The 26,650-nt window shown below is 40.0% G+C and overlaps 1 protein-coding gene across 26 annotated transcripts in view; it reads left to right on the plus strand.

The window, feature by feature from the left end:
* DLG2 (discs large MAGUK scaffold protein 2) overlaps positions 1–26,650 on the plus strand; it is a 1,068,724-nt gene that overhangs the window by 1,001,739 nt on the left and 40,335 nt on the right. For 13 of the 26 annotated variants that reach the window (XM_080375907.1, XM_080375912.1, XM_080375908.1 and 10 more), the window contains 3 exons: positions 12,076–12,175; positions 16,140–16,181; positions 25,986–26,036. In XM_080375907.1, coding sequence (XP_080232033.1) covers positions 12,076–12,175; positions 16,140–16,181; positions 25,986–26,036 — 193 coding nt within the window. Of the gene's footprint in view, positions 1–12,075; positions 12,176–13,064; positions 13,111–16,139; positions 16,182–25,985; positions 26,037–26,650 lie in introns of all 26 variants that reach the window. The other 13 variants (XM_080375888.1, XM_080375900.1, XM_080375905.1 and 10 more) reach the window with 3 other exon arrangements.

Here is a 26,650-nt window from a genome sequence, read left to right on the forward strand (position 1 = left end):
ATCACAGCATCCTGGGCTGTGACCCACACCATATTGCTCCATCACTATCCATTGTGTTTTTTCTATTCAGTTAGCTTGTCATCCACAGTTCTTTTCATATTCCAGTCAGATCACCTACATTGCACTCAGCCTGCCCCTTCAAATGCCTCTGAATGTATTTATTATGACAATCAGAAGCTTGATAGCATTTAATAATATTTCTTATGAACAGATTCTGTTTACGGATCCCACAGCCCTGCCTCAGTGTCAGGTCATCCTCTTGCTTTATTGTCATTTTAGCAACACTGCACTGAGGCATGAAAGGAAAAAGCCAAAATTGACTGAGATAGTAAATTCTGTATTCTGGTGTAAATAAAACCCTCTGCATACTCAATGCATCTCTTCTCCAAATGTCAAAATCCAGTGACTGTCAGGACTTGATACATAGGACACATTTTGACAGCTTATGAAGTATTGGGGGGGGGGGGGGAGTGGAAAAAAACCAAAACCCACAAAAAAACCCACAAACCCAGAAAACACCAAAACCTATTTCCAAACAATTTCTGCTCTAGAAAATTATATTTTCAGCCCTATTCATCAAATCAGAGAAAAAATGGTCTACAAGGAACCTCAGGTGGTCAATGAGTTCAACCCCTGCCCTGAGGGTGTCCTGTACCTTCCTCCTGTCTCACAGATTTGTCTAATCTCTACCTAAAAGACCTGCCACAACAGATATTTCATATTCTTCCCAAACATCCCACTCTCCTCATCATTAGAAATGACTAAACTGCTGCAGTTTCAGCCTGTTGTTATTTCTTCTTCTCTCAGTGCATATGGAGACTGGATTATTTGTCTTCATCTTCACTAAGCAGAACCTGCAGTTACACCTGCCCAGGTCTCAGCTACAGCATCTGTGCTAGTGGTTCACCATGGCAGATCTGGTTGTATTAATGCAGAGGAAAAGGTAATCAACTCAATTGGATCCCTGCTTCTCAGAAATTAGAAGGTACAAAGATGTGTTAGATTACCGGTCCTTTCTCTCTGCCTATTGAAGATCGTTTCTAACATCATTGTTCATTTTTCTAAGTATAAAGTTCCACCACTTTTAGGGAGAAGCTTTTCTTTAGTCCACAATCAGAAAGTTTTCCACATATTCATTGTATTTTGACCGATTTTTCTTTGCACTTCTAAAGATACTTGACACAATTGGATTCCCTAAAGTGATTGGTACTGTGACAGTAATAGAAGTAGAAGAAAACCCACAATTTGAGCATGTTCAAAAACCTGCATCTTCATTGTGGAGCCAGCTGCTGATTTGGAGAGCCCAGTAACACATGCTTTCCAGTCAGTATATGAATTTGCTGTCTCCCAAATTAATATTTCTCCACCTCAAAAGTCCCAAAGTGAACAGCTCTTCCTTGCTTTGTGGTCAAAAGCACCACCTTGCCAGTGTCGTCTAAAAGAGATGTGATTAATCATGCATTGACTATAAAGGGAGCCTGGGGTCACTACCTCTGCCCCAGGCACCTACAGGGTAAACATCTAAAGCTAGATGCAGCAAATTCCATTTCTGTGAGTCCTAAGTGGATGCACCTTCTAAAAACCACAGCAGCCTTTGCAAGGCACAGGCATGACGGGGATTTGCATTCCTTATCCGCTTTATCTTGATCTGACATGATAAGTTAAGGTTTAAGAACCACAGGGCCTTATTCAAACTGTGAAGTTTAAAAGCCTGATGTAGACATCTCAGCCGCTTCTTTTGGACTAATCTTTGCACTAGTAGTAGTAGTGAATAAACTAGTAATTGTACAGGTATTTTGAATATACTCTTCCATTGCCACCTTGCCAAGTATAAAATACGAATGCTTGGGTAGGTTAGGTTGGGTTGGGTTGGGTTGGGTTGGGTTGGGTTGGGTTGAGTTGGGTTGGGTTGCATTGAGTTGGGATGGGTTGCATTGGGTTGGGTTGGATTCAGTTCAGTTTGGTTGCATGGGGTTGTGTTGGGTTGCGTTGGGTTAAGTTAGGCAAAGCTATCTAGAAAGGCATAGGTGTAAGCCCTCTGCTCAGCCCAGCATACAGCTCCTGTTGTGTCAATATGAATTATGCTGTTGCTGTGAAGGTACTGCAGGCTCCTGAACTTCTTTGCTTGTATGGCTAAAGGTGGAAGAAATACAGACAAGAACCCCCCCCTCTACTCAGAACTAAGCTTTTTATAGAAAATCAATCTGCATGTCATTTATTTGCAAGACTTGTGAGTCAGTATTTTACCGTATACTCCCCCATCTCAGAATGATTGAAATTTGCTTTGCTGTAACCAGAGAATAAGAATGATTTTTCATGTGTGCAACTTAAAATAAGCTTTGGAAATCATTCATGTCATACAATTTCTGGTTTTACATCTGCATTACTAATTGACATAAAATCTTTTACAAAACCATTGTTTCTGCTATACTGGAATTTAGTTGTTACTCTTTAGCAGTCACTCAAGAATGCTTCCTCTGTGATAAAATGGAAATTAATGACAAGGATAAAAAAGTAATGTGAATTCATGCCGCAAGATTTCCTCACCAACTCATTCTTATAGATAGAGCTTTCTAAGAAGTAAAAACAAGCTGGTAGAAATTATTAAAAGCAAATTGCTGAGCAGAGATATTTTCTGCACAAGGACTTTTTATTGGCACAGGGCATTAGCCAGTCTAAAGACACTCTCCAGAACTTTGTTGTGAAACTGCCCAGCACAGAGAGGAGGAATAAACTGCACTTCTCTATCTGATGCTGTTGCTACCTTGCCTCTGGTTTTCTTTATGTTAGATTTAAGTTACAGCAAAGACTGCAAGACCTCAGAGACGGGGGTAGTATTGGGTGTCATGAAAGAATCAGATCTCAGCATCATTTCTGCCAGTGCAGCTTGTATCTTGGAGGAGACTTCTCCCCATGCCAGAGGAAAAGCTAAGTCTGATTTGTCCAGCTGCCCTTGCTCTTTCATTTCCATATCCTCCACAGCCCTGTCTTCATGCTTCATGATGGCTGGAGCTGGTGCCAGGCAGTGGATGCTGGCTGCACATCTATTTTGACCTGAGCCCATATTATTGAGCTTCCCTGACCCTTCCCCTTGAGCCAAACACATTTCACTCAGTGTTTCTGCAAGGTACATTAGAAATACTGCTGTCATCAGCATCTAGTTCACTCATGTGCTGAAGTAATCAAATGAAATTCAGGTGATAAAACAGCACATAGCCAGGAAAATCTAACTGTACAGTGTCTTGTTGCTCCAGGATATCTTGAGACACTCCACAAAGACATTTAGTAATAATGCCTGTTGGGACCAGGTCATAATCAAAAGTAAAGGAAAACAAGGGAGTCTTCAGTTTTAATTTATGCCACAGTAATGGTGTTGACTCTAGCAGTGAACTGGCATGCTTTAAGGAACCTGGTTTTTTAAAGAGTCAAAACTGTTCTAGATATTGTGAAAAATACTGTCAGGTCAAATGTGAGGCTGAAGTAACAAATTAACTAAGCGGAAGCAAAGAAATATGTTTTCTTAGCTTTCTTTTAAAAATCCAGTAGAAGTTTTTCTTTCAAATTAAAATAAATAAATAAATACTAAAGTAAAAAATCTTTGAGTCTGTTTTCCAGTTTTAAAAAAACTAAACAAACAAACAAAAAAAAGGAAAGCTATTTTGCATTCTACTGAGAAGTACAAATTCTAAATACCTGCAACTTGTAAGCGTAATGGAGTAGAGTAGCAAATGTAAGACCTGAAGGCTTTGGGGCTGAACTTGATCCAGATGGTGCAAAATATTTCTGCCTGTTGGCAGCTTGTCAGTCAAAGAAAATACTGATGGAGTCATTTCTTCAGTTAAATGAGCAATTTAAATACATGCATTTCATAGATTTTCCAGTTTCTTCAGCCTGATAATTGTGTGGAGCTTATTTATAAGGTAACATTGTTTCTTAAGTGGCCATAATTCTAGGAACTACAGTGTCAGTGTTTTCTGTCCCACAGGTGTGTGCCATCCCTGCTTAGGTAAGAGAAATGTTTAAGATGGTCACTGACATAAAGATAGGTAGTGTAACATTCACATTGGTCACAGATTGAATGTAACATGGTGAAAATTTGCTAGCAGAGGTAGAATGCAAAGTTTACAGCTGAGTTAATGGCTTCTCTTCTAAGCTGTTCCAGCAGAAATTTGTGCTGAGTTTAATTTCACGTGTCTGCTGGTTTTATAACTTGTTGTCTAATGCCCTGAATTAAATGGTAGGAAATTTGCATGTATGTATAGATGTCATAGTTACTTGGCTTTTCTTCTAAAAAAGTGGTTGAAAAGAAAAACGTATAGCATTGGCAATAGATATTGTCAAAGAATTAGAAACAGAACAGTTTTCTTCTAGTAGTATTTCACACAAAGCTCCAGAAGAGTGGGCATTAACACTCATCAAGGCGATACTCTATATTTCACATCTTTATTTCTAGCTCACTCAAATTCAATCAGTTCAGTAATGAGTGATTTAGTAACTCACAAGCCATGTTTGGAAGGTTATAGGGACACAGGAGCTGCCAACCTTGGTCAAAGCCAAAGTCCATCTAATCTGATATCCCGTCTGTGAGACTGCTAGTGTGAGATGCATTACTGGAAGATGTAGGAACTTCACCTCCTACACAAACCTCACACCAGTCTTTTAGAGATTGACTTTGGTTTTGCTTGCCCATGCCTTTATTTTTTATAATTTTAGCTGTAAGGCCTAAATAAATCAACATTTTAAATGAAAACCATGAGCCTGGTATGATTTGCTATCTCCTGAGACAGGCCTTTGCCATAACTCATCCTGCCACTCCAGTCACCTCCGAGTGCAAACACTCTTCCTTTAACTCAAAAGGGCAGTTCAAAAGATAAGTCTGCTCTGATTATCTTTCAGTGAATCCTCTGAAATCATGTAGGTATTGTAAATATTCCTCCGCTACTACCTTCCCAAAATGAAAGTAATAAAGGTTTTATGCAACTTAATCCTTTTACACAACGGTCCATTTTATGCAGTAGTTTACCCTCGCACAAGGCAAGTGCACAGCACTTGATTGCACAAATAAATGGTTCCACAAAAAGCAGTGATAAAGGAGCAAGTTGGGGTTTTTTTTAACAGCACAGATAACTAGCACATTCTGCAGCTTTATTTATTACTGAGGTTAATTCAAAAGATTGCACAGAGGAGATCAAAACCCTCAGTTTCATTTGCAAGTCTAAAGAAGCACCAGCAGTTAACTGGGAATCAGATTTAAGAAAAAGATAGGAGAAAATAGCTGATCAAAACCGAGGAATGTAGATGAAGCTGATAAAGGCCCTACTGTGTGCTCTGTAGGAAAATCTGTGGGTCTGGGCCAGTGATCAGACAGCCCCAAACCTCTGCCATGCACACTCCAATGTTACTGCTGATCTCTGAGGCTCTTTCAGCATCGTTGTTGCACAAAGGATGCTGAGGCAGGTTCACGTGTGCAGATTTATTAGTGGGATCAGTAGCTGATGGCATACATCAGCTCTAAGAGGGAAAGTTACTTTTTGGGAAAAAAAAAATTAAAAAGAACAGAGGAAAATTTGGGACAACATTGCCAAACACTGAATACACTTTCTAAATCCAGAGACAGCCTTGAGAAAGGAAAGGAAGACCTTCACTGCCCATGTGACTGCAGTGAGCCCAGCGAGGGCAAAACCCACGCTGGACCCCAGCACAGCTCTGCGAGACTGGATCTGTGAGCATCTCATCACAGAAACACAGACATTAGAGTGGAGAGAGGCTTGTTATTTAGCTCCTTTCCCTTCGCAACCCCCTTCTCTCCCAGCACTGCAGTTATTCCCCACAGTACTTACTATTAGCAGATTTGTTTTAAATGTGAAAAATGATCTAGGCTTTTCCACTCCCCTTGGGGCAGATTATTCTACATCCAAATTGATTTCACTGTCAAGGAGATTTGCCCTTTCTTATTTTCACACTATTAATTTCAGTGTTTCTGCTTGAACAAATCCTTCCCACCCTCTTTGTCTACAACCTTCAGATACTTGCAAACGACCTTGGCTGTCACATACGCAAGGTTTTTACGTTGGCATTTCAATCCTGCTGACAATGGTGCAATGTAAATTACCACAGATGAGTACTCCCTTCGTACCTTGCACCAAGTTAAATACATGTTTGCAGAATTGGAAATACTGCTTTTACATGCTTTCTTGAAAGTCTATTAGTCTTTCTGTTCCCCTGGCAGTTTGTGTTGCTTTTAACTGTTGTTTTGTTAGGAATTAAAACTGCGTTGCTGGCTGACAAGTGGCATTACATCAGTCTTAAAAAAAAGATTAGTAAAATTTCACATTTATGAATACTAAGCAACACTACCCTTGTCTGTAGAAGCTAGACAGCATGGAGTTTTTAATCAGGCTTGTACTTTTCCATTTTGGATTTCCAAGATCCAAATCTCCCTGCAGCTTCATGGGAAAACTAAACAAGCAGAATTATCTTCGCCTGAGCTTCTTCTCACCCAGTTTGTTCTCACTTATCAAAACAGATCATGGTGCAAAAATTCAATAAAGAATTACTATAGCCCAGGCTTGGGTTTTCTGGTTGGGGGGTTTTGGGGGGTTTTGCGTGTGTGTTGGGTTTTTTTTTTTTTTCACAAATACTTGCAGTATCAAAGAAAATGTAAGGTTGAACTTAACAGAATAGGGACATCCTTCCCCCTGCATTTCATAAAAAGACATAGAGAAGTTGGGAAGTGCTGCTTGCCAGTGTGGTCAGACTGACAACGAAAGATATATCTCTTAAAGAATATACTGCGTGGTCACTATACAACCAGGCTTACAGTTGCCACTAACAACTTCTTAGCTTATCTTCTAAATGTCTGCATGGATGCCATAAAGAGATTTTTGTGTGTGTGAGCCAGTCCATGGCCAAGTTCGTGGCTGCACCAGGAATGCAAGAATGTCTCAGTAGCGTTGGCTTTCTTCCAGACTTCGTCAAATCCCTTAACCTGAGCACACTTTGTTATCTTTCTTAATAAAAGAAACTGTCGTGGTTTCAGTGGTAGTATGCACCAGGTCATAGCCTTGACTTAGTCCCCCACAAAGTGGCTGTAAGGAGGACACTGCTGTGGTCCCTGTATTGCAGATGGGACAGATGGCAGAAGATCCCACAGTGTGGTTTGACCCATGTTCCCTGGACCGTGCTGCCATGCTAACTGCAAAACCACTTTTCGCATAAAGCACATATACTAACATAGGATTCTCTGCAGAAGTTTGTTCTGGAGACTTCATGTTCATCGTGCACTAGGAATTGCTAGGTGAAAAAGCCCACTGTAAAAGCAAAGAGGAGATACATATGTTTGGAAGGAGAAATAACACTGAGTATCTGTCACAGTCCAAAACTTTTCTTTCTGGTGTGAGTGTGACTTTTTGGTATGATGAGAGAGGTTTAGCATGTAGAGGTTTAATAGTGTTGGAGTGCCCAAACCTTTATTAAAGTGAGTGCTCTAACAGAGTGAAAGAATGTCCCTAACAGAAAAAAAAAGTGAATTAAATACAGAGAAAAGGATTGCAGGGACATAATGTTGATTATGAACTTTGTAGATTTTTGTAGAATCCTGTATAAGCAAGGCCTTTTCATTTAAGTTAGGTCAAAAGCAGGCATTAAAGAAGAATAATTAAAAAAAAAAAAAAAAAAACCAAAACAAAACACAACCAACCAAACACAGCATGACAGATGAGCAGCAGTAAAATAAATGAGTTTCTCATATACACTGCTAGACCAATCTCAGAACAAGACTGACATAGATGATCATGTAACATAAAAACCAGGCCAAAGCTTAGCACAAACTTGCCTAAAAATATGTGATAAATGAAATTCATCTACACCCTGTATACAAGAATTTCACAGCCAGTGCTCTGGAACAGCTTTTTCTCAGGTGAAACACTGGTTCCCAGCTCATGACTGAGAATTAGTATCGGTTGAATGAAATACCAAAATAAAGCATTCCCAGTGTAGTTGGGAGTTTAATGGTTTTATGGTTTTTAGAGGATACAGCTGCTTTTAGAGCTTTTAGAGCTTCAAAACAAATCTTTCCCCAACATATTAGGCTCTTCTGCAAAACGTTAAAGAGGGGAACCTCTACCACAGCTGCACTGAACAGTGTGGGCTGGATCTGCTACATTGTGAAAAAAACCTGGGAAAGCTCAAAGTAAACAATTATATACTTGCCTATTGCAGTATGGTACAACTATCAAATTACTGGTATGCTATTCTTTGTGATGTTTACCACTGTAAAGCAAATTTTGAAATTGGATGGTTTATTCAACATTACATGAAAATTTCCTTTTTAAAAAAATTATCCTATTAGCTGATGAGCAACATACATATGGCTGCTTGCACCTAGGGAACAGCATTTAGAATACAAAAACAATATGACATAAAAAAATACCAAAGGAGGTTCTGAAGAAGAAACACATGGTGTCCTAATGTCTGTCACAACCAGGGAAGGTTGCTATGTGTAAGCCAGACTTGCATAACTGTGACATCTGGGGATATTTAGTCAAACAAGAGTGCACATCACATTTTTTTCTTGGCTTCTTCAAAACACAGTCTATCTCTAAGTAGAATCAAATAAGAATTCAATCCACGACATCGGTGAAAGTTTTTTCTCCCCTTTTTTTCTGAGAAAGGACTCTTTTATCACAGTTCAAATGCTGTCAAGAATAACCTCATTCTTCAGTCATCAAACAGTACTTGAAAATTTCATTTGCTTTTGAGTCTTAGGCACTTGTCTATCCAAAGTTCCTCCTAATGCTGATTCCTAGGTTACTGGTAGCCTGTGTGAACAGCAGCAGTGAAGTATAAAAGGAATCTTTGGTACAGGTTTTTCCCTGTGACTGAAACGCCCAAGTTATTTGCCATTACAGGATTTTACAATATTCATAGCAAAGAAATTCTGACTTGTACAGGAATCCATTTTCAGGCATATTTTCACTGACTTTCAGAAACTTTGCCTGCACACTGCTGGATCCAGCCTAAGCCTGGAATCACAATTTCAGTTGCAGTTGCACGCAACTTTTGCATCAGGCTGAGAGATGTAGGCAAATACCTCTCCTTTATCCTACGGTTATTTCACAGCTCTCCTGCAGCACAGGGAGCCCCAGTGAAAACTGGCTCCAGACGATTTGACAGGTCTCAAAGTTTCCATTTTATAGAAACAAAATCTCTTGAAAACATACATCTGAAGTTTGCAGTTTAACCCTTACCACCATTCCTCACATGCATGATCCTGTCTTAAAAAACAAAATATCTATTCAGGGTTGGTCTCTGCTCTCCATCGACAGAATAAAATCTGGAATTAACACAGTGTGTCCGATAAAAACAGGGGTTTATTCTGCCTGAGTCTCCCGCTCCAGTCTTTGCCGACCTCCTTATCTCTAGATGTTAGAGATACATATTGTGGTATCTGTCAGAAGCATTTCACCAGGTGTCTGCAGGATTTCATATCCTTAAGGTGGAGACCATCAGCCTGAGTTTAATTACATTTATATTGGATACAAAACCAAAATCAAGCCTCCTGTCTTTGGTTTCTTGTGAATCAACATGTACTTACTGGACAAGAAAATAAATACTTGGTAAGCCCATTCATTTAATACCAAGGACTAATTATTTTTATAAGTTTGCAGGATCAAACCCATTTTAGTGTTTATAATATTTTACAATTTCTTTATTTTAAATATTAACCCTCTTGCTATACTATGATTGTGTATATGGTCATTGACATAAATATACACATTGATTAATCTGTAAAAATATTAACACATGCATAAGCATACTTGCTTAGGGATATTAATAAGCTAAAAGTCAGCTTTATTTTAGGAAAAATGCTTTTTAATGGTGTAAAAGCAGTGACACAGTTGGACACAATAGTCACCTGCTATGAATTGCCAGATTTTCATTGCCCAAATTGAAGTGGAACAATATTGTATTTTTAATTCCAATTAAATACAATTTACAAGTGTATTGTAAATTGGCAATTCCAGTACTTGGAATTGGAAAAGGAGAAAAAGTTTATAGAACACTAGATCTATCTACTTTGAAATATACTGTTAGATCATGCATAAGCTTGAAAAAAATACATGTTTTTCTGGTGAAAATGGACTTTCTGAAATTTTTGCTCTAGACTGTTGGGGGAAAAAAATTGAAAAACATTGTTTGCCAGTGTTATTCATTGTATAATCTCTGTGAAACACAGCATATTTACTTGTTGATTTGATAACATTCTCTTTAATTCTAAAGTGAAAAGACATTTGGTAACGAAATGATTGTGGTTTTCAAGCCCCTTTGTTTTTTGAGGTGCTATTGTGTATATGTATTTGTTTCCCTTTTAAAGTGCAATGCCTATAGTATTACTATGTCAAATTCAGATGAATCGTGATAAACAACATTTTCACAATGGGAAATGTTAACATGCTACATTCCTTTCTTTGGAAAAATAAAAGAAATGATCACAGAAAACACATTTTAATTTAATTATATCCTTTAGGTCATTAAAGTGATGTAATGTGCATGTCAGTCCTCTTTTCATCCACAGATTACTTTAATCCTTCATGTGCAGTTGTTTTTTTTTTAACTCTGGCTTTCTTTCATATTTGCTTTGTTTTGAAATTGCATGCTGTCTGGATTATTTGTGCATGACCTCCAAATTAATTTTGCATTGAATGTTTACATACTCTGAGAGATTTTCATGGATCATTTATTCTACATGTGCATTTTTTCCTTTGTTTTCAGTTACTGAACTTTAAATATGCTTGAAATGTAAAAGTGGCATGAAACTTTTGTGACACAAGTAGGCAACTATTTTAATAGAGATTTTCAGTACCTAACTTCACATCTTTCAGAAATACCTATTCTAAACTATATTTTATGCTGTGCTTCCAACATGTAAAAAAAAAAAAAGTTATGTTCTGAAATTCTAAATATATCCCGCTTCAGAACTGGAGCCAAATACTGGTTATATTTCATTTGAGCAATGACAGACACTTGAGCTTGGTCCTTAGAATGAGTTAAGAAGGTCTCTGCTCTCCTGGAGGTGATCACTTGCAAAGTCGTGTGTCTAGGCATTGCATAATTTCAGTATGGGAGACAATGTAGATCATTGTCTGATGGACAACACAGATCACTTCAGATAAGCACCCTCTGGAAAAACAAGCTTCTCTCAATTGACTGCACAGAGACCCAAATTCCTCATTTAGTATCTGAATTAAATGCCCCAAGGAGACGTATCCTGCTCTTACACAGTACAGTGATATGAGCCCTTGTGGCTATAAGGTAAAAGGTTTTATCATGTAAAAAAGCCCAATTTCTTCCATATTAATTCCCCATTTGAAGATTTAAAGCAATGTATGTTACCCAACATGCAATGAAATACTGCTTATCAGCAGAATTGCATCTCTAAATCACATAAAACTAAAAGCATATCCAGAGGAGCCTAATGAGTAAATGCACATGTATAAAGTAAATCAAAGTGGTTTTTTTTAAAATTATGGAGAAAAATAAAGCATGAAAACACATTTAAGAAGTTTTCGATTAAAAGGCCAAATGAAATACTATGAAACCAGCAGCAGTTACCAGAAAAGAATATTTGATTTTAATTGGCACAGGGCTGAATTTGCATACCTACTACAAGCAAATCAAAGGATTCCGCTTTCCTATTTGCAGTCTATTCTTTTTCAGCCAGTTAATTAATTCTGTGCACAGTCTGCCACGATTAAAGATGAGTGGCTTGATCTCAAAGCATGCTGAGCCATCTGTAGCCTTTCATCTGAACAAGCCAAACACACTAGATTCCAAACAAGTAGCTGAAGATTGTGATTTGAAACCTCTGTAATCAAATCTATCCAGTCTCCAGGGGCTTTGCCTTCAACCTGCAGAACTCACCGCAACCACCTCTGGTTCTTTGCAGCTGCTTGGTTTGGACTGATTTGAGTCACTACAGTTCTCTCCACTTTTACAAACTAGTTGTTTTGTCAGCATGAGTGTGACAACAATTAGACGTCCCTGTTTTTGCCCCATGCCTTTTCTCCTTCACAGTCATTCAATGACAAGCGTAAAAAGAACTTCATCTTTTCACGAAAATTCCCATTCTACAAGAGCAAGGAGCAGAGTGAGCAGGAAACAAGTGATCCAGAACGTAAGTAACCTCTTGGAGACGATGGCACATGCAGCAGCACAAAAAATGGGTGACACGCATGATACCAGTATCCCACACATCTAGGCAAATATCTGTTGTAGGCAGGCAGGAGAGGTATTACTACTGTGACCAATGTGTGACTGCAGTTTGGATCCAGCTGGTCCTTCCATCCCTGGAAACATCATCTTCAGAAGAAGAAAAGTGACCTTGACTTTTGGAAGAGCAAATGTGGCTCCTCAAAGTTGTTGTGGTACCTGTCATAAATCCAAACCTGTCTCTGATTAAATATTCCCTGATCAGAACTGGCTCAAAATCAGGCAAATGTGATTTCTTTCACCAGACTAAACTAAAGGACTATTTGTTAAAAGGTCTGCTCTAGTCTTTTTTGGCCTTTGACATTCTCCAAGTTGATTGCCATGGGCAGCTTCACTGACAGTTTAACGATTAAATGAAGCAACCATGCTAACAGCTTAAAGAAATAAATCAGATTTTGGAATGTGTACCTCCCCAGGCATTTATTGCTGGCTTAAATTGTATAGATAACCAGCGTTATTCAAAATATATGCTAGTTCCAAGCCCAAATAGTCACTTTTTTTCTTAATAATTCTCCTAAATTTATCTGGTGAGGATTGTTTCTGGAACTTTATCTGGTTGTTCCTTCTTCCTCACAGCTCCAAAAGCCATGTATCACGGGCACTCACTTTTTCATTGGCTGCATTCCCATTGAATATGGGTCTAAAGTTGTTTCAGAAAGAAAAAGCAGGGATCCAGATTGCTCAATCAACATGGTCAGTCATGGTAGTATCCATTTCAACTCCACTGACTTCTTCCTTCCTCTTCTGCGGCTGTTCTTCCTTTCTCATTGCTCTCTCTGGGGACTTCCGTGCAGGACATCCCCGGATTAGGTGACGACGGTTATGGAACAAAGACTCTGAGTAAGTTCCCAGGAATGGTCACTGTAAATCTTTTTTTGTTTTGTTTCGTTTTGGCTTCTGTTCCTTCTCTGAGGACCCTCCACTCCTAGCATGCACAAGATAGAGTTTTATTTGTTACCCAGCTGTGAATGCATTAAAAATGTTTCAATCGTTTTGTTCTGCATGACAATATTAAATAACATACAGTGTATCAAGCAGACACTTTCACTTTTGTAATAACACCTTTTGTTTCTGACAGTATGTTATTGTTCCCATCATGGCAATTCTGTAGAGTAGCATATGTAGAACTCGTTTCGCTGCCTAGAATGTTCTTTTCAGCAACAATCCCTCCCTCTCCATCTAAAGGGAAAGTTAAACTTTTTAACTTGATCACATCCCGAGGAGATCAATAGAAAAATTATTTTATGCTGTTGCTTCTGCATTTTCAGCTTTTTGCATGGGAGTGTTTGTTACTTTGCTGGATTTTAGATTAGTATTTGTTATTAATGAAAGAAGTCATTTGCAGGCTAGAGAAGACCATGCCTTTTCCCAAGCTAATTTTGGACCCATTTCACCATTAGCATCCTATTCTCTGTCATGCAACCTTAATCAATTTCTTCTTCTGATGCAGCAATCCTGCCACAAGACTTGGCATTGCAGAATGTGTAATGTGTCAGCTAATTGTTCAGAAACGATTTTGCTTCCTCGAAAGTTAGACCAGAAAAATTGTATAGAGTGAAATATTTGCAGCTGATTTCTATATAAATAGCTACATTATATTCTGTACCCAGAGCTAAATAATTTAAACAAAACGCCATTTGCATGTGTTTGGCTGCTTCTTCCTCAGTTCTTACTCTTTTTCTTAAGCACCTGGTAATTGGAGCAAAATGTGTGTGAATGTTAACATTGCATCACCTACTGTTTTGTATGTGATTTTTAATTGCAGGAGTGCACATCCCTGCACACAATTTTAGAGGTTATTCTGTTTCTGTCTGATTTGTTGAAGTGATATTTTAATGGTTTAACTTTAAGCCATAGAGTAGCTCACAATTTAAAGATGAAAGCTTCATCTCTTGTATGAAGAACAGTTCTTCAAGACCTGTTTTATCAGTGATAGACAGCAAATGTGGTGGCCTCCTGAATTCTAACCATTGTGCTACTTTAAGTGTCATAGCAGCTCATTAGCAACAAATGCAGATCCTTCCCTGCTAAAGAGAATACTTCTGATCTGATAACTCTCCTGAATGTCCATGTCCTTACAAAGACAAATCTCCATAATATCCAAACATTTGGAAGGAGATAACTGAATTCTGCAAATTTCTAAGGGAAAAGTAACACAGAGGTATTATATTATATAGGCTCTAGTTTCTCTGTTAATATTGCACCTAGCTTTCAGTTACTGGCATACCTCTAGACATTCCCACTCATCCAAATTTCACTACTATTCAAGTCAAATACGCTTTTTGATGACAGTTCTTTCTATGAAATATATTTATTCTTGTTTAATATGGTTCTTCATGGTCCTGTATAGACTATTAGTTTGAGACAGTCCTTGTTAACTTGCTACAAAATGTCCGAAAGTCATATTGTTTTCTTCAAAATGTAAGGTGGGTTTTCTAAACCTTCTTACTAAGCCCAAAATCAGACTTCTCCACTACTATTTTTATCAGATATCATCCCCTCTTATTTGTGCTGCTCCAGTAACTCCACCAGTCCCACTCCACAAACCCTAAGCCATTAGATTGGTACATCAGGGAAATGCAGCACCTTGCAGAGAAGAGGTGGTCTTGGCACTGTTCCCATAGTCATCCTTCATGATATCCATGCAAGGTCTGCTCTGGGTTTATCCCAGGGGATACTTGGCTTTTATGAGTTCCTTCTTTTACTGGGAATGTTTAGAGGCAGTTGCAGGTGAGTGTTGTCAGTCACCCACAGCCTAATCTGCCCACTTGTTTAATGCCAAATATTGGACTGATTTGTCATGAGGTGACTTATTTGTACCCATTGTCCCTTTAAACCACCATGTCTTTCTCCTTAACCCAGGGTGGCTCCCCACTGTACAGCCTTTACACCATTGGCTTCTAAATTTCCTGGGCCAGCTGGAAAGTTTCAACTGTCAAATGATCTTTCAGGTGCAAAGAAATCAGGATTTCTACTAGAGATAATATGAAAACCACTGTTTAATGTGGTTCTGCAGACCTCCTGAAGACCGTATCGCATGGTATGACTGACCATAAACAGTCTGCTGACTATTGTTTGGGAAGAGCTACTTCACACAGTATAGGTTGCATCTTCCTTTAAAGAATATAATAGAAACAGGACGGCAGATTTGCCAGACAACAAGCCTGACCCATCGTGATAGTTCTTATATCCCCATTCACCCGTCCAGACTGGTCTGGTAAAGGTTTTCATATGCTAGTTCAAATCCTGAGGCTACACAATATCTGAAAAAAGATTTATTCCATTTTTTTTCCTTAGTTTTGTCATAGGCTTTGTCTTCTTTTTTTGAACAGGGTAAAATACACACAGTTACAAGACTTGGTATCAAAACCATTTTCATGTTAATTTGTTAACCATTCGGGGTAGTGCATAGTGATTAAAGACGGCCACAGGTCAGAAGTTTAACAGGGACAGTTCCCATGCGTTAATGACACATGTTACTGATAGCGCAGAATAATATGAGCAGACACTCAGGTTTCATGAAATTACTCAAGATGTCCAATGAGATGCAAATGGACCATAATATACTTTGAAATTATGTGAGATGCCCTTAACTGTCTCATCAAGAAGAGACATGGCCTTTCCATGACACATATCACTAGCTAGTACACAGAATCTCTGAGATGCCACAAGAGAGAAAGCTTTCATTTTACCTGTGTAAATTATCAGTGTAAATTACCTGTGTAAATAGAGTTTTCAGGTGATGTCACTGCATAGTTTTTATTTCCTTTCTGCACAACTACCTTTGCATGATTGTGGCAGTTCTTTTAAGTTTCTGCAGCTCTGTGGTGCTTGGTTATGTTCTTTAATTTGCTGTACTGTTCTTGCAGAACATGTTTCTTCTAATGCCAGCGATAGTGAAAGTAGCTACAGTAAGTTACTGCTTTCATTAGAGTCCTTTTACTTTGCATTGCTTGTTTTGTTTGTTTCTTTTATTTTGTTTCTGTCCTTGCTACTCCTTTGTTAATGTTATAAAGACAGTTGGAGCAAATGGCTTGGAATTCAAATTTACAACCACATTTCAAGTACAAAGCTACGAAAGAAAACTGGCAACCTTTATAAGAGAACGGAGGAAGGTTGTTATTTGGGATGTATTCTGGGACGTAAAACCAAACCTGGTTTTGGGTAGCCTGTGAAAGTCAGGATTATTTGGTTTAGTCACAAGACGTTTATTTCAGCAGGGAGAGGGCAGTTTCTTGATGATCTTTTGAGAGTAAAATTACACATAGATGTAGTCAAATCTACACAAGACATCCTCTTTACAAGGTCGCAATATTTACTTCCATTTCTGCATGCCTGTATGAAGGGCTAAGAAATAGTAAAAAAAATTTTGTTGGGCCCTTAATTTTGGCAGTATGGGTTTCCTAATGCATACTGAAGTCCTCAAAAAAAGGTAAGGTAGACCTTCTCCCCTTAAGCATTGCCACTGACTGTCACCAATTGCCTGTAAGTGGAGGTCCCAACCCTGCAACCTGATTTGGTTAGAATTAAAGACTCCATATGATCATATATCCAAGGGATTGTACTTTCTGGGTAATTATTACTAATACCCCAAATTTAAACCAATATAGCTATTTTTCTGGAACTGTTGAAAAGAAAAAAAAAAAAAAAAGGCATTAAATAAATTACTGGAAATGTAATAAACGGAAATTAAAATGATAGATTGCTTGTTAAATCACCCCGTTGTTTAACTTTTTCAAGCCATTTGCTTAGCACATGAGTTTTCCACCAGTCACTCAGCACTTGTGCTAAGCACCCACATACATTCAGGTAATCATTGGTATAATACCTCATATTTACTAGTCGTGATACAATGCATAGCAGTTGAGCTCTGTTAATAAACGCCGGTTTGTTTCAGTAAAACAGCTAATCTTATGCAATTCAGGAATGGAAAATTAGTTTGTATGCTCCAGTATTGCAAAGGTTTCCTTGGAAAGCAATTGCCAGAGTCACAAGAAAACAGTAGGCGCTCTTGAACTGCCAAAATCCAATTCTGAACCACTTCATTTTTAATGTGTCCTCTACTTAGAAGGATAGGAGGACTTTGTGTTTGAAATATAAGATGCTCTTTTCCCAGACTGACTTCGCAATCGCGAATGAGTCAATAGGTTAAATTTTCACAAGTCTGCATGAGTCAAATCTCTTCCAGTTGCATTTATTTCAGGGTGAGCTCAGGGTAAAAATCCAGAGGAGAATCTAGGCTGGTGGCTGAGCACATCCCATGCCTGATGAACTGTCCCAAACAGGAGGCTTAACAGGGGTGCCCAGTTGTAACCAAACATTTGAGGGAGGTCCACAAAAACTAGTTCCCAAATTTCACCATCAGACAGACCAGACAGCCAGTTCCTCATTGGCTGTGCAATAGCTTGAAAGAAAGTGTATGTTTTGAGTGCAAGACAGGGGATAGAAATGATTTGAGGAAGGTAGGTAGGACATAGACACTTGGAAGAAACAATGTTGGGGTAACAACTGCCCATGGCAGGCACTCTCCTTCCAGAGTGATTTCCATCTGGGCAAGCTCCTGTCTCACCCCAGAAGCATCCAGCCTGCATGCTGTTGGCAGGAGCTCCCCACACATTACTGGTATGTCCAGCAACTGCTGCCTAATGGAGAAGACACAGGCAGGGCTCCTTTCTCTGGCCATTGGGGAGCTATGCCACTCAGCAGCAGAGGAAGCCAGTCTTAGGTTATGCCAAGTGAAAGTGGATTTAAAATCCAGCAGCTGGTGCCCAACAGGCTTAATTTCATTTGCTAAGGGTTCATCAGTGTGTGGTGACATGACATTTGAGGACATAACCTTGGGCAACTAGCAACTGTGGTTACCAGCTGGAAATGAGTGTTTCAGATGGCCACAATGGCATATCAACTCACACTTGACTGTGTGCTCAGTTACTGCATGGCCGTAATATATCAGCATATCTCCTGTGGGGACTTAAAGCCCTCCTGAATCCAGCTGGCTGCTCTCTGATCTCCAGGCTACACTGTGGCAAAAGTGCATCCCATCACACAGTCATTGCAGCAAATCTCCCCTAGAAAGGTCTTGACTTGAGAACAAAGAATCAGACAGAGTGAGAGGCAGTTGGTCAGATAAAGCAGCCAAGAAATCGTGAGGGAATGGAGGTAAGAGAGATGAGGCTTGTCATGAAGAAGTTATTTCACTGGAGTTCTGACCTTGTGGGACTGTTGACAGAGGTCACCGCGAACCTATCAATGTCCTTCATGTGGGAAGAGTAATTATCAGACCTAAACCGCGAACATTTCCTAAAGATGTATTCCTCACTACCTTCTAATTTATTTATTCCTAATGAAAGGAAAAAACCATTAGGTGCTCAGGGTAAAGCTTATTCTTTGTAGAATGAGACAGCATATTATTATTTCTGCTTTTCTTGTTTGCATCTGGGTAGCTGGGAATGGGGCCCAACATCAGTCACTGCCACAGACGGAGTCTGTTTGAACTCCATTTGGAAACAGCCATGTTGCAAAGCTGTTCTTCCTCACGATCTAGTGCCACTTTGAGGAGAATTTGTGTGCTCATGTAAGGCACTGCAAGTTATTTTACCAGGCCACCATGTGTGTTGCCTTGCAAACTCACCTAGCCCTCAGTCTGCACTGGTGAAACGGGGCATACTGTGAGGAGGAAAAAAAAATGAAGCTGAAAAATTCATGGAGAGTGAACAGAAAACTGCTGGAGAGCTCAAGGGTTTTGCACAGGGTTCTTGACCTGTTCCAGTGCCTCCTCTTCTCTCTTCTCTTCTCTTCTCTTCTCTTCTCTTCTCTTCTCTTCTCTTCTCTTCTCTTCTCTTCTCTTCTCTTCTCTTCTCTTCTCTTCTCTTCTCTTCTCTTCTCTTCTCTTCTCTTCTCTTCTCTTCTCTTCTCTTCTCTTCTCTTCTCTTCTCTTCTCTTCTCTTCTCTTCTCCTCTCCTCTCCTCTCCTCTCCTCTCCTCTCCTCTCCTCTCCTCTCCTCTCCTCTCCTCTCCTCTCCTCTCCTCTCCTCTCCTCTCCTCTCCTCTTCTCTCCTCTCCTCTCCTCTCCTCTCCTCTTCTCTTCTTCTCTTCTCTTCTCTTCTCTTCTCTTCTCTTCTCTTCACTTTCTGCAGCAAATGAACAGGAAGAAAGGGTTTGCCTCCCCACTGCTTTCTGAATTGTGGGAAGTTAGGAGAGAGTGGCTGGAAACCTGCCCAGCAGAGAAGGGCCTGGGGGGGCTGGTCGGCAGCCGGCTGGGCATGAGCCCCCCGTGTGCCCAGGTGGCCACGGCGGCCAGCAGCGCCCTGGCCGGTGTCAGCAGCAGCGTGGCCAGCAGGGCCAGGCAGTGCCCGTCCCCCTGTGCTGGGCCCTGGTGCGGCCACACCTTGAATCCTGTGTTCAAGTGTTGGGCCTCTCACCACAAAAGGGATGTAGAGGGGCTGCAGCGTGTCCAGAGATGGGCACTGGAGCTGGGGAAGGGGCTGCGGCACAGCTCGGGGGGGGCAGCTGAGGGAAGTGGGGGTGTTCAGCCTGGAGAGGAGAAGACTCAGGGGGGACCTTATCGCTCTCTACAGCTGCCTGACAGGGGCTGTGGGCAGGTGGGGGTCGGTCTCTTCTCCCAGTAACAAGCAACAGGACAAGACAAAACAGCCTCAAGTTGTGCCAGGGGAGGTTTAGATTGGATAGTAGGAAAAAATTCTTCACCAAAAGGATTGCCAAGCATTGGAACAGGCTGCCCAGGGAAGCAGCTGAGCCCCCATCCCTGGAGGTGTTTAAAAGACGTGTGGATGTGGTACATAGGGACATGGTTTAGTGGTGGACTCGGCAGTGTTAGGTTAATGGTTGAATTTGAAGATCTTAAAGGTCTTTTCCAACCTGAATCGTTCTATGATTCTATGAAATCAGCGATTCACACCTTGGCCAGCACAAAGAAAAGTACGTGGGTAAGAAATGCCTGACAAGTGCCATGTGTTCTCCTGCAGACGTTCTTATTTGTCCCTATAAAAACAGGCCAGTTGGACTCCAGGGTAAGGTGTTCTGCATTTTTTCTAGTGGGTCTCTGGCAATTGTTTCAACATGTTTCTCTAACTTTTGCTTCTCATGATGAGTATTTATTGAAAAGTAGCTATTGGTGAAATCTGTACTATTTGATCATTCCTAGAACCATTCCAAACCACGGGTACAGCTACACAAAGTGTTGTTGAAGGCTTCTGAGAGCTGTCCAGGCTGTGCCCTGGACAGTGATCAACAAAGGGGTTACAAATTGGTTGGGCTTTTTCTAGGAGATATTCTGATGCATTCATACTTATTTAGAAAAATATATTGCTTAAGAATTTGAGTATTGCCAGAAGTATTGCTTATGTCTTGGGCTTGAGGGTTAAAAAATCAACTTCTTGACAGAGGTCAGATACTTTTTATTTCAAAATAGTAATGTAATCAAAAGTCCTCCTATGTAGTCTCAAGAGAAAAATTTTTGGACCACTTCTTAGCAACAAGGGTGTTGCAGATAGTAAACCTGATTTCTTCTGCCAGTGCTCTCAACACTGAGCTGCTAACGAGCAAAAGTGCTGGACCCAACAGTGGGAGTTTCTTTATCCCAACATATAATCTTCAGCTCCATTAACTTCAGGGGGAACCACAAACACATTTGACAGCAGAATCTGGCCCTTTATTTAAAAATTAAAAGGTATTTTTGAGCCAGGAACAAATGCTGATCTGATCTAAAAGGTGCTGAGCTGCCACACAGCCACTGCTGCATCACACTGGCCACGCTAATATGAAGGTTGTAATGATGTTAGTTGATTTGCTTTTGTTCTCAGCAGTAAAACCAAATTTGCAGAGTGGTATATAAAGTCCTGATCCCACAGCAAGTTGTTCTTTTTGTGATAAGGATATTTACAGCCAACTTTGACTTATCCCTGAACCAGCTAATCAAACCATGATTGAAAGTTTATTTTGAGTTCTGTGATTTAAACTGTCCTGATTTCCTTTTCAAAACAAACTTGTAAGAACACTTTTTTTTTTTCCCATGGACTCATCAGGTTTTATTTTGCGAGACATGATTTTCATAATGGCCATGAATTTCAAGTCTCTCTACTGCATATGTATTGTAATGCTCTTCCACGTGGTTCAGTAAGGGTTTTTACAGCTGTCATCGAAATTACACATCTGTTTAGCCTAATTGCATAACTGGTTGATTGCACCAATTACCTAGAGAGGCAATATAGGCCTAAAAGTTAAAAATAAGGAAAACTGTTAGAAACAAAAATTTTTACCCTCTGTCACCAAGTCACCCTTGTAGTGAGATTTTTCAGACAGAGTAAGTTTAAGGAGTCCTGATTATTGTGTTAGGCCACTGATTAATTAGGACGCACACATTGCCTCTTGCACTCCCCAAGGATTACCGTATTATTCAGGCACGCTCAAACTGGCACAAGTATTGGTCTCATTTCATGCCCTCACAAGCTGTATTGATCTTAAACACACAGTGTTGATACACCACTTTTCAGTCACAAGTTCATTTTCAGACTACTGATGATCTTCTCATGTATTGGATTTCCAGCCTTTCATAGTTATCAACATATTTCAAAAAATCATGTGTTTACTTGCATAAGCAGAGGTCCAGGAAAGGGATTTTGAGCCAACTAGAGGCTCGGATATTGACTGCCCAGTGCAGTCTGTGCAGATGAAACAAAACAAGAAATTAATTTCTCCAAGATCTTGCCAAGTACAACTAGGTAATCCATACATTAGCCCAAAACCTAAATGGATAGTGGCAGAAAAGTAGGTTTCCTTTGATTTTAGATCCAGATAAGCAACAAAATTCAGGCAAAAGCTCAAAAATAAAATTTGTTTCATCTACATCTATTTTACATGTGTATTGATGATAACCACCACTATTAGTCCAGAAATCCTAACGAAACCCAAAATTCTCTTTGATTTTTCTAAAATAAAAAACTTTTAGCTGTCTTCATAAGTACTACTTTTTTGCTGTTCACTGCTTTAAATCCCTTCACATGCATTTTTCATTCACATCCCTCTAATGAAATGCCACAATCCACAGATCCCCACTGCATAAGATGTTAGATGGGGTGGGTGTTTTATTACATGGTGGCTGCACCACGGCAGCTCCCAGCAGCTCTCCTGCCCCGTTACTCACATGCCAGGCGCAGTTGCACTGGCGCTGTGGAAGCTCTGGATGCTCTGGCAAGACAGTAGGAAACCAGACCTTTCTATGGCTGACATGAAAAATGCCTGATATCTACCAGGTCTACACTGAAACTGGTTTTGAGTCTTTCACAGATTCTCTGCCATCTGATGAGAAAGGGAAAACAGAGGCAACGCCTTACGCCCATTGTAGGGCTAACTCTCTGAAATACCATAAAATCCTTTAAAAAGAGGAAATTATTTGTCCTTATGAAACTCATCTGACTGTGCAGGACCTCTCTGCCCAGTTTATAGAGGCTGAGTTATAACAAACTCTGGGTTATTCTTCTCTTCCCAAGCATGAGACATCACCAACAGGCAAACCAAGAGCAAAGGGAAGCAGAGACCTAGCAATCCAGGGAAAGTGAAAACCCTCCAATAAGTATATCCCATTTAGGAAAGATTCCTTTTTTCTTTCTTCTTTTTCTTTATTTTCTTTCTTCTCTTTTTGACTTGATTCAATTTTACTAAGAACAAGGGATCATGCCAAAATCCTACAGAAAGGGCTTTCTCTTTTTTCTCTTTTTGTTTTGTCAGTTAAATTACACAAAGATTTTCCAGATCAATATAGCTAACCTGTGCTAATTAAGCTGTTAATGTGGGTGGTAAATGAAGCTTAGTCAAATGATAAATAATAGCCCATGTCCTGCTGAATTTCACACTGTGTCTCACACCTCAAAGCCATCACAAGGTTATAGCAATCTGATTATTGAATTTGTCTACAGCCCTTCATTACACTTAATACTTGATGGAGTATTTCAATACCGTGCAGTACTAAGTAGATGTTATGAAAGAATACCATCTGGTACAGTTAGCATGCATATTAGCCTCTGAGGACTTACAGGATTTTGTCTGGACAGGACTTGGAAGAATTTTGTTCAGGTAGAAACTTGAGCTTCTGGAGCCCTTTTTCCAGAAGAGAAAAGTAGTGGAAATGGGGCTCTTTCCCCAACACCCACACTCCATGTTGAGTCTGAACCTCAGCGCTGAATAGCCTTCACTCCAGAAGATGCCTATCCTTAAGTCCCTGTGGATCACAGTCAGCCCCAAAGTTTCTCCTTACTGGCTGCAACCCTTTCCAATGGCTTAAGCTTCAGCACAATTTGAGTGGGCTGGAGTTTTTTCTTTGCCTTCCATCTGTCCACAGTTTCACCACACTTCTATGAAACGACAGGCTCGTTTGTCTCCATAGCTCATACCCTACTGATGGCATGGATGTATTGTCAGCTTTAGCATCTGGACATGTATGCCAGAGGCTGGGCAAAACAGAAGGTAAAATCTGTGCTAGCTTATTTGTGCTGGTTATAATTCTGTGCCAAAGCCAAATATGAGCCCACAAAAAAAAAAAAAAATATTGTAAACAATAGTGTCAGAATTATTGGCTATTTTCCTTCAGTTGCTCTTGTCACTGTCACTCCCATGGGATTCTGCTGTTTAAATGCACATGTCTGCATCTGACCTTGTCCTTCAAATGCTGTTATAGGACCCTTATGGCTTTTTCTCTCATCCCAAAGTAGACACCTAAAATAGTTCAGATGACTCATGTCTTAGAATATGCACTTGCCTCTTTGTCGGCACCCATTAACTCCAAACGGTACCTAGGGACTAGCTTAGACATAAGCACTCACGATACAGTGATATCTGAAATTAGCTGAAATGAATCCCCTTCTGCAGATCTGTATGCTATTGAAACAAGTATTTTCAAGTTTAAGATTGTATTCATACAAACAGGCTCCCCTGCTCATGTGTAGTACACGAGGGCTTCATTGCCCACCCCAAGGCTGACTTTCTCAGGCTGTTGAAAAACACAGCTTTGTCTCCTAGGGGATGGAGGGCAGGCAGTGCAGGAGCATCCTCATCCAGCCTGGAGAGTGAATCCTTTCATCTCCAGGGGAATGGGAAATCCCGAGTTTCGTATCACCCCTAAAATTTCCATAGAAAATTAAGGGAAAATAATACATCTGATGCATGAAACCTAGTGTAACAATGATTGTAGGTTTTTAACTTTGCATGAAAACCAAAGTTAAGCAAGTGATTATGGTATCAAACAGTTGCAAAAAGAGAAGAAAATCCATTACCCACACTCTTCATATGTTATGTTGCCTCATCCTCAAAAGCTGTATAATCTCTTCCTTTTATTAAATATGATGTTTTCTCTTTGCTGCTTCAGCACCATTGCTAGGTTGGAGTTAGTCCTGCCTGTTCTCCCTCTCTCCTAACACACCAGTACTTTTTTTTATCTGCTTTTTCTGTCATTCTCCTGAATTACAACGTTATTTTTACTTGAAAAGCTTCCTTACACATTTCTCACAGCTGCCTAGATCATATATCACAAAAAATCTCTATCAATGTATTAGATTCACGAGCGACTCAGTAGTCAGACTACTTCAGGATGTAAATCCCCCTCTAAATCCTACTTGTCTCATGCATCAGGCATCAGGTAGCCCTCTTCCCCTGTATGGCTTGGCAGAAGCCCACCAGGACAGTGTAACACACACTCACGTGCACACAGGCAGATGAAATGAAGGCAACCTTGTCTGTTTTATGAAGCCCTGGTATGCCTTATGACATTCTTTCTTCTGTAGTATGTAAATTAGTTGCAAAAGCCCATCTGTGGATTTTCTCAGAGACAAGCAATGAACAGAGTAAAAATAAAATTGTAATTTTAAACTTTGCTAAGTCTTAAGTGCTATTTAGAACCTGCCAGAACCCTTACGTGGTACCAAGTATGCGACAGTGACCCAGAAAGAGAAATGCAGAGGGATTATTCATGCATTAGGTTAAAGAATCCTTCTCCATCTCCTCTTGCACCCCCACAGAGGGGAGGACAGTGATGCATCGGGGCCATGCACCTGCACCCAAGTCATGGTCCATATAATGCCACTTGTTTCTCTTGGCAAATGTCTCTGCTCTAGTTCCCTAAATATCACCATGAGGAAACGACCCTATCCTAACAGGAGTGGAGAGAGGATAAGTGTGTAAAATATGATGCTGTGAGATTTGTGTTCAGGGAAATAAGGGTCAGAAAATAGCTCATAGCTAGATGTCAGGCTGTGGATAAACTAGACTATGGAGGTTATGCACAGAAGGACAATCAACCAAAACGTATATATTCTGAGGATAAAAATAGTTTAGGCAGCTTGTGGATTTTCTCTGCTGCAGCATGTTAGAGCCTTAACAATTGGAGAAGCAAAATAATTGCATCTTAAATTTCTGCACCATCCTTGTAAACAGCCTTGCTACCAAATCAATAAATGAAGCCTTACTACTCAACATTGAAAAAGCCCAATTTCAGCAAAGAGAATTGAAACACATGGCAGGGGAGGGAAGGGAAATAAAGAAGGGGTCTCCACACCTTGAAGTTATGAGGGACTTTGGAATGGTTCAGGTGAGAGCATTACCAGGGAGAAGTGTCAAACCCGGTCTCTATGTGAAACGTTTTATCAAGCTTTAGTACTTGACCTGCTGCTTGTCAGCTTCAATTTCTTCTCTTTCTTCTCTCATCAGGAGGCCAAGAAGACTGCATCCTTTCTTATGAACCTGTCACAAGACAAGAAAGTAAGTTTCATTTCCTTTTCTGTCACTGTTCCTTGTATTTTTCATTTCATAATTTGGGGGCCAGCAGTAAACCTTGCTGTGCCAGCTCCAGACTCTCTGTGGCTCCTTTTTCTCGGCCACTCAATTTATTACAATTTCTTACAAAGGAAGCAATCTAAGTGTCTCCCTTGCTAGCCCCCAAGTCCTAACATTCTCAGGACTCTCCCCTATATACTCTCATGGGCTTTGCTAATAATTATGTTAATCAGTCTACAAAATATTTTCTAGATATCCTGCAATATTGTTACATGGGAAGCCTTTATTATTTTCCTTCTCATGTGGTATGTGTCTCTAGCCAGGACAGATGAACCTATGGGAAGGGAACTGAAAATGGAAGTGCTCTCACCTGATTTAATGGGGGACGCACTCGTGTAACTGAGGAGAAAGAAATCCTGCAATATCCTTTCCATGCCTCATGAGAGAGTCCATCTGCAAGCATTAGGGAGTCAGCTTGCTGAGCAATAGCAAATATATATACCTCCACATAGTCCTTTGACTACATGTGTGTGCATCGCCACAGAGCTCTGCAAAATGAGTGATACTCATTCAGTTTTCGTTTAGCCATGTCAATAAAT

Source organism: Falco punctatus (genome assembly GCF_963210335.1).
Source record: "Falco punctatus genome assembly, chromosome: 2".
In the NCBI taxonomy this organism is placed as follows: domain Eukaryota; kingdom Metazoa; phylum Chordata; class Aves; order Falconiformes; family Falconidae; genus Falco; species Falco punctatus.